This window comes from Dama dama, chromosome 19 (genome assembly GCF_033118175.1).
Source record: "Dama dama isolate Ldn47 chromosome 19, ASM3311817v1, whole genome shotgun sequence".
NCBI classification, from domain to species: Eukaryota; Metazoa; Chordata; class Mammalia; order Artiodactyla; family Cervidae; genus Dama; species Dama dama.
Genome location: NC_083699.1, coordinates 69,838,839 through 69,847,304, shown reverse-complemented (window position 1 = coordinate 69,847,304; position 8,466 = coordinate 69,838,839). Strand labels below are relative to the sequence as shown.

Sequence of the window (8,466 nt, the reverse complement as noted above, 5' to 3'; positions counted from 1 at the left end):
CTTGTTCTGCTTCTTTGGGGTTTCTCCTGCACAAGTTCTTCATTCAAACTGCAGTATATCTTCAGACCCTTTCGACTCACCACCGTCTGGTTTCTGCTTTAGGGGAAGCCCCTCTCCACCCCCACAGACCACCGCTCGGCTCAGTCGTGGCTCAGAGGCGGCATCAACAGAGAGCGCTTCGCGGGGAGGGGGCGGACCCGGGAAAGGGGCGTTACAAAACATTCAGGAACAGACCGCCCCTCCTAGGAGGGGAGGGATCCAGAACCGGAGCCTCTTTCTCTACAAGTCACAGCGCTGGAGCCTAGAACCCAGTTCTTGCTGGCTTCTCAGACTGTGGACCGGCCTCCGCAGCGCGCGCCGCCGGTGGCCCACGGCCTGGATCGCTCTCCACCCAAGGGCCCCGCTCGCCCTGTACACCGGCCATGTCGTCCTACACCCGCGTGGCGCTGGTCACCGGGGCCAACAAGGGCATCGGCTTCGCCATCGCGCGCGACCTGTGCCGGGAGTTCCCGGGCGACGTGGTGCTCACGGCGCGGGACGAGGCGCGGGGTCGGGCGGCCGTGCAGCAGCTGCAGGCGGAGGGCCTGAGCCCGCGTTTCCACCAGCTGGACATCGACGACCTGCCGAGCATCCGCGCCCTACGCGACTTCCTGCGCAAGGAGTACGGGGGGCTCAACGTGCTGGTCAACAACGCGGGCATCGCCTTCAAGAGTAGGTGAAGGGGTGGGTGGGAAGTCTCCGGCTCTCCGAGGGCGCCCGGCGACGAATTGCACGCGCCCCCCGCCCCCACCCGTCCACTGGAGTGATCGGAAAGGCAGCGCCCGCCCCTCGGGATGCGCTCAGCTCTCGCCTCCCACGGCCGGTTCTCGCTTCCCACGGAGTCGCAGGAGCGGTTCGTTTCGCTCGAGAGCAGCCGCGGTGCCGGGCACAGCGTGCCCCGCCTGCCCGCCGGCCTGTGCGGGCATGTGCGCCACAGTGCGCCACCCGGGACCCTCCCAGAACCGTCAGCTGCTGAGTTTTGCAAGAGAGTCGGTCTCTGGGGAGGGGACCACGCCCTGCTAAGCTCATCAGCTTTCTAATGCCAGAAACATTTGCTCTGCGAAGGGTCTCCAAGCTCTCTTTGGGCTTTCGCTTTCCCTCAAAGGGCGCATTCATAGACACCAGGAGGCATCTGCTCGGGACAGGAAGTGAGTCTCAGAGACACGGATTAGCGCGCATATGCACGCTAGTGGACTTGGGTCTCTTTAACGCAGGGCTTTGATAGGCTCTGGCAAAAAGGAAGCGAGTGTGGTTCCCACCCCTAGGGAAGCTCCGCTTGTTATCAAACAGAGAGGGTTTGTTCTGTTTTTGTTTTTTGTTTTTTAAGGGTGGTTTTAAGTAGCATCTTCCTTTGGAGAGGGGCAGGGAGATGGAGATTACTTGCTCCATGACTGGAATAAGAAAGTTATTGATCTGTCTTGTGCTGCGGGTAGAAATAATAAAAGGCCGGCCTCACTTACAACCTAGTGGGAAACAGAAATCTAAGAGGCCGAGCGGAGGAAAACGAAGCATTGTGAAGCCTAAGTCGTCATCTCCCTTGGCCTTGGGCATTGGGCAGCCCGGGGCAGCCGTTCCGGCAACTCAGTCTGCCAGGCTTTCTGCGCGCTCAGGCGGGGAGTTGGCGGACACCCCCTTAGAGCCCGTTGATGAGGGATGGGTGAACCACACACAGGGGGCACACTGACCCCATCTGGCAACCCTCGCCCCTCGGCGTGTGGACCGTCGACCAGCAGTGCCTGCGACCCTGGGCACTGCGAGAATCGCAGAATTGCCAGCCTCAGCCCCACACCTGCTGAACTGTAATCTGCATTTTAGCAGAATCCCCAGGTGCCTCCTCTTATGCCCTTTCAAGATGGGTTTGACCACTGCTGCTCCAAGTGGGGCTCGCAAACCAGTAGCTGGAGCGTCCCCTGGGACCTGAATTAGAAATGCAAATTATGAAGCCCCACCCCGGAACTCCTTAATCCCCAAACTCTGGGGGCAGGTCCCAGAAAGCTGTGTTCTAACAGGCCCTGCGGATGCTGCGGATAGAGGCTGGACGTCTGAGAACCACCAGCCTCCTGGCTTTAATTTATTTAAAAATTTTTGGCTGTCCTGGGTCTCCGTTGCTGTCCGAGCTTTTCTCTAGTTGCTGCAGGCGGGACGACTTTCTCGGTGCGGTGCGCAGGCTTCTCATTGCAGTGGCTTCTCTTGTCGCACAACCCAAGCTCTAGGGTGCTCCGGCTTCAGTAGTTGTGGCGCGGGGGCTCCGTAGTTGCGGCTCCAGGGCTCTAGAGCACAGGCTCAATGGTTGTGGCCCACAACCCTCTGCAGCACGTGGGATCTTCCCGGATCAGGGATCGAACACATGTCCCCTGCATTGGCAGGCAGATTCTGAGCCACAAGGGGAGCCCTTGAAATTGTTTTAAAGTTACTTTGCTCTGCTTTTAATCAGAGATAAGATCCACTTTGTCTTGAGAATTTCAGGGGGGAAATGTGTGACTTTGTTTCCTTCTCTTTTTGAAAAGCTGATGATCCCACACCCTTTGACATTCAAGCTGAAGTGACACTGAAGACAAACTTCTTTGCCACAAGAAATGTCTGCAACGAATTACTGCCGATAGTAAAACCTCATGGTGAGTCCAGCTTTGCCGACTGTCAGGTTGGCCTCCCTCAGCAAGGAGTGAGCCACAGGGACCTGTCCCCCGGGAGTCTCCCAGGGGGGGCTATTTCTCCACAAGGGAAAAAATAGAAAACTGCGTTATTTTCTCATGGTATCTGGCTTCTCATTGGAACATTCCAGCTTTGTTGAAAGACAGGTACTTTGCTGTTCGGTCACCAAGTTGTGTCTGACTCTTCGAGACTCCATGGACTGCAGACCGCTAGGCTTCCATGTCCCTCGCCATTTCCCAGAGTTTTGCCCAAGTTCATGTTCATTGAATCGGTGATGCCATCCAACCATCTCATCCCGCACCAAATTTATGGAAGAATCATTTCACTTTTTCTCCCTAACTTGTGTGTTGGTAGGCATGAATTCCCTTAGCTGTGCATAGATATGTGCATGCTTAGATACTCGATTCATTGAGGAGAAGGGGACAACAGAGGATGAAATGGGTGGATGGCATCACTGACGTGATGGACTTGAGTTTGAGTAGGCTCTGGGAGTTGGTGATGGACAGGGAAGCCTGACGTCCTGCAGTCCATGGGGTCGAAAAGAGTTGGGCACGACTGAGTGACTGAACTGAACTGAACTGAAGGAAGGAGACGGGATCTAAATGAACCATTTTGCAAATGGCTACCCAGTTGTCCCATCACCATTTATTAAAGGCTCAACTCCCACCTCCTGCAAAACAACAACAATAAAAGATACGCATGATACACAACAATCTTGGATCCCAAGTCATTAACTCAACCTTAGAAGGAGGTGTTGCAAGTCCCATAAGGCATCTTGCCTTTGAACAACTTCAGCGAGTCCTTCTCAACTCCCCAAGGTGACCAGTCCTCACCCAGCTCACCTGGGGCCTGGGGAAAGGGTCTGTTCTTGCACGATTATGAATTTGTCTGTATTCTTTTCTTCTCATACCAACCTTTGCCAAGCTGATTCAGAATATCCAGAGGAAACTTTTCTTTATTAGGAAGTATCTTACCAACACCTTCACATATTCACTAAATAACATTTATTACTGTTTCCACAAGCATGTATTGAGCACCTACCATAACCCAGGCATTACTCTGGTGCCTGGGTTACAGTGGTGAGCGTTGTGGGCACGGACAGTCCTGTTCATGGAGCACAGAGTCCAGTCGGGGAGACTCACTGACAGAATACTAACTGTAAATCACAACTGTGCTGCAAGATGGGGACAGAAGGCTGGCTTCTCTGAGGATTTTCTTTCCAAGAAATCAATCATGATTCTTAGGAAAAGAAGAGCTCTGTAGCTTTTTTCTTGGAAATGTGCTTTTCTTAATTGAATGTTTTGAATAAAGATGATCTCCGGTTCAAAGATATTTAAATCTAAAAAGATGCATGGTGAGAGATCCACCTGCCTGCCCATCCCCAGTTTCCACAGGTAATTCTCTTTCCTGATTTCTTTAGTGGGATGGGATCATAGAAAGCTCACAGGTAAGAGTTGGAGGTACCGGTTCAAGGAAGTTTTGGGGCCAGAGGCATGGAGTTGGTGAGCGTCCAGGGCCAGGGGGATGAGTTTTTATAATTTTATTGACTGATTGATTGATTTTTGGCTGTGCTGGCTGTTGCTCGGGCTTTTCTGTAGTCACAGTGAGCAGAGGCTATTCTTCATTGTGCTGGGCAGCCTTCTCCTTGCAGTGGCATCTCTTGTTGTGGAACACAGACTCGGGCGAGAGCTTCAGTCGTTGTTGTTCCTGGGCTCTGGGGCACAGGCTCAGTAGTTGTGGCAATGAGCTTAGTTGTTCCAAGGCATGTGAGATCTGCCTGGACCAGGGATCGAAGCAGTGTCTCCTGCATTGGCAGGCAGATTCTATGCTACTGAGCCAGCAAGGAAAGCCTGGGGATGAAGTTTTTAAAGGCAAATCTAGGGAATTCCCTGGTGGCCCAGTAGCTAGGACCACTCTCACTGCCAAGGGCCAAGATTCAATCTCTGGTGGGGAACTAAGATCCCACAGCCGTGGGGCATGGTCAAAAATAAAATTAAATAAATGCAAGCATTTATTTATTTTCTAAGCAAAAATAAATGTATATAAATTTTTGCTCCCCCTTTATAAAAAAAAAAAAAGACATTATGTTTGCCACCTGGCTTTCTTCACTTACTGTATCTGAGACTCATTCCAGGTCAGGACAGAAAGTTTTCTTAATCTTTTTTTATAGCTGTGTAGTACTTCACTGTAGCTGTGTCTTTTACCAAGTATCAGGAAGTCTTCTCCCTATGGACTTTAGAATCATAGAATTTGAAAGCTGCAAGGTATTAAGGAAAATTTATATTCCTACACCTTTGGTTTATAGAAAAGGAAATTGAGACCCAGAAAAGTGAACACAGTCAGGTAGTAATAGAACTGGAAACAGTATCCCTGTTTCCTAACTTCAATCAAATCAGGATAATTAGTTCTATGAGGGAAGGATCACAGTATGTCAAACGACTGTGAACAAGCCATTTTGAAAGATAAAAGAAAACTTTAGGAAGGGTGGGGCCCAGGGGTCAACCCAAAGCTGGTGAATCACTGTCTTTAACCAGTTTTCTGCAACAGTATTTACCAAAGCAGGAATCTTCGGTTTGCAACACATTGAGAATAATTGTGACTTTTCAACAAACCTCATGTTTACCTAGAGTACAAAACGCTGAACATCACAGCCCCTTGGATTATAGGGAATCACTTTCTCCCCATTCAAAATTGATTTAAAAGCCACTCTTTTTTTTAGCTTTTATAATGTCACTTTAAAGAAATTTATACAGCTCGTTTGTTGGTTCAAGATTGAGTGAATAGGTTAAGCAACTGTTGAGCCACTTCAGTTCAGTTCCGACTCAGTCGTGTCCGACTCTTTGTGACCCTGTGGACTGCAGCACACCAGGCCTCCCTATCCATCACCAACTCCCAGAGTTGACTCAAACTCATATCCATTGAGTCGGTGATGGCATCCAACCATCTCGTCCTCTGTCGTTCCCTTCTCCTCCCACCTTCAATCTTTCCCAGCATCAGGGTCATTTCAAATGAGTCAGTTCTTTGCATCATGTGGCCAAATTATTGGAGTTTCAGCTTCGACATCAGTCCTTCCAATGAACACTCAGGACTGATCTCCCTTAGGATGGACTGGCTGGATCTCCTTGCAGTCCGTGGGATTCTCAAGAGTCTTCTCCAACACCACAGTTCAAAAGCATCAATTCTTCGGCGCTCAGCCTTCTTTATAGTCCAACTCTCACATCCATACATGACTACTGGAAAAACCGTAGCTGACTAGATGGACCTTTGTTGGCAGTGTCTCTGCTTTTTAATATGTTGAGCCACTAGGGGGAGCTATTTGCCCACTCTCTCCGGGATGCTCTAGCGGTTGTTTGCAGACAGGTGGGGCCACCTGACCCTCAAAGGGCGGTGGTGATGGGGGTGTGTCTCAGTCCTTCTCAGGGCTGATTGGACCAACCTAGCCGCTGCCACGGTCACCCCTCGGCCCCTCCCCCAGAGGTGTGCCTTGAGATCAAAGAAGACGCCTTCCTCTTAGAAGGTTATTTCCACCAAAGGCATAGAGTAGCTCCTGTAATTTTTTTTTCTTCCCTGCTTTCCTGTTTGAATTTAATTCCTTGTAGCAGCCAAGCATTTGAGAGCAAAGTTGCTTAACAACTAAGGAAGAACATAACTTCAGCAAAGCAGAATTCCTGATCAAAATATTGAGACGAATATAATCATTAAAATAAAAAAAGAATCTTGCCAATCCAAACTGGGGGAAATACTATAAACCAATGGCTTAGAGGCTTCAAGCTCACTGTCAACTGCTCTAGACTAAAACAGACTAAAAAGGACAACTAAACGCAATCCATGATTCCACATTGGACCCTGGATGAAAAAAAAATAACTTGTAAAGGAAGATTATTGAGACAATCCGGGAGACTTGAATATGGACTATACATTAGATAATAGTGTTGTACCCTGATAAATATCTTGAGTGTGATCACCTTTGTGGTTATGGAAGGGAGCACCCTTATGTATACTAAAGTGTTTAAGGTGAAGCCTTATGCTACCTGTCTACAATTAAGAGAAAGAGCAAAAGCGAATGTGGCAAAATGTTAACAGTTGGTGAGCTCAGCTGCAGGTTATATGGATGTTTACTAAACTATTGTTGCAACTTCTGTGTAGGCTGCAAAGTTTTTGGAAGTTAAAAGTTAGGAAAGAAATAGGTATTCCGAGAGGGAAAAAAGGAAGGAAGGAAGGAAAAGAAAAGAAAAGAAAATACTGAAGAGTCTTAGGTGCTTGGGACTACATGGGATGCTCAGGTACAAGGACAGAGTGAGGGCATCTCCATATGGGGCTGGGCCCACAAGGATACCCCAGCAAGTTCACATCCCACCCCACAAGTGTGTACCTCTGGTGAATGCCACTTACAAAGTGAAATAAAATCCAGTTATTCGGTTGGATGCAGTGAACGTGGATTCAGGATAACATGGGAGAAAAGAACTCCCCAAATCTGGTGTTTCTTGATATTGGACAAAATGTGTAAAGTCACACATTTACTGGTTTGGGGATTTCCACCAATGCTTCAGATTGCTTTCTAGTTTTTGGCCTAGTTTATTTTATGGACAGAACTGTCTCTTTAGTAGCTGTGAATCGTTGCTAAAATGAAGATTAAGTCATTAAACTAATTATATTTAATTATTTGTTAACTATGGGCTAAAAAAAAGTGATGAAAATCAAATCCGGGTTGGAGATGCAACCCCTTCCGCATGTGAGAGTATCCATCATTAAGGACAGACAAGGGTCATTGGCAAGGGATAGTTTGACTCTGACCTTGGCACTCAGGTATGCAGAGGTGGCCCATTGGCCCTAGGAAATAATCTAAAGGTGAGGGCGCTGTCTCCAGGAAAGCAAGTTCACAAACACCTGGAATGTGTGTGTGTGTGTGTGTGTGTGTGTGTGTGCGCGCGTGTGTGTGTGTGTGTGTAGGGGGCTGTGTTTTACAGAACTATCTGGTGGTCCTACTGCAGACCTGCCTCTTATTCACCTAATGGAAAATCACTGCTCTTTAGCACATGTTTTTAATGAAATTATGTTCTCATTACATTCTTTTTGGGAGGACACAGCACAAAAAATTAAAATCCACAGGTGCCTTCTTGCGTCTTTTTCAAATGCCTTTTGGAGCCTTTTGTAATGACTACTAGAATCATTTCTTAAATCAGAAATTAAGCCTTCCCCATGACTGAATCTCATGTTTGTCAGCAGTCAGCCGTCAGCTGATGATGGTGTACTTGTGACATACTTCTGTATTTTCGTTACCATTTCAGGCAGAGTGGTGAATGTCAGTAGTTCACAGGGCTCCCAAGCCCTTGAAAACTGCAGCGAAGATCTCCAGGAGAAGTTCCGGTGTGAGACGCTCACGGAGGAAGACCTGGTGGACCTCATGAAGAAGTTTGTGGAGGATACAAAAAACGAGGTGCATGAGAGGGAGGGCTGGCCCAACTCAGCTTATGGGGTGTCCAAACTGGGGGTTACGGTCTTATCGAGAATTCTGGCACGGCGCCTGGAAGAGAAGAGGAAAGCCGACAGGATTCTGCTGAACGCATGCTGCCCCGGGTGGGTGAAGACGGACTTGGGGGGCGCTCATGCCTCCAGGACGGTGGAGGAGGGGGCTGAGACTCCCGTCTACCTGGCCCTCCTGCCGCCAGATGCCACCGAGCCCCATGGTCAGCTAGTCTGTGACAAAGTCGTCCAAAACTGGTGAATGTCTGCTGCGGCCCTCAAGGCTTAATAAATGTCTGGGGAGTGGATGAA

At 48.9% G+C, this 8,466-nt stretch overlaps 1 protein-coding gene across 1 annotated transcript; it reads left to right on the top strand.

The window, feature by feature from the left end:
- The first annotated feature begins 242 nt into the window (after window positions 1–242).
- Window positions 243–8,466, top strand: CBR3 (carbonyl reductase 3). Its single transcript, XM_061167352.1, has 3 exons — window positions 243–711; window positions 2,547–2,654; window positions 7,980–8,466. Exons 1-3 carry the CDS (start codon window positions 423–425, stop codon window positions 8,414–8,416), a joined length of 834 nt encoding a protein of 277 aa, XP_061023335.1. The 5' UTR covers window positions 243–422; the 3' UTR covers window positions 8,417–8,466.

Coding starts and splice junctions, on each gene's coding strand:
- CBR3 (XM_061167352.1), top strand. CDS start 423: ATGTCGTCCTACACCCGCGTGGCGCTGGTCACCGGGGCCAACAAGGGC. Junction 712..2,546: donor CGCGGGCATCGCCTTCAAGA/GTAGGTGAAGGG, acceptor CTTTTTGAAAAG/CTGATGATCCCACACCCTTT. Junction 2,655..7,979: donor GCCGATAGTAAAACCTCATG/GTGAGTCCAGCT, acceptor TTACCATTTCAG/GCAGAGTGGTGAATGTCAGT.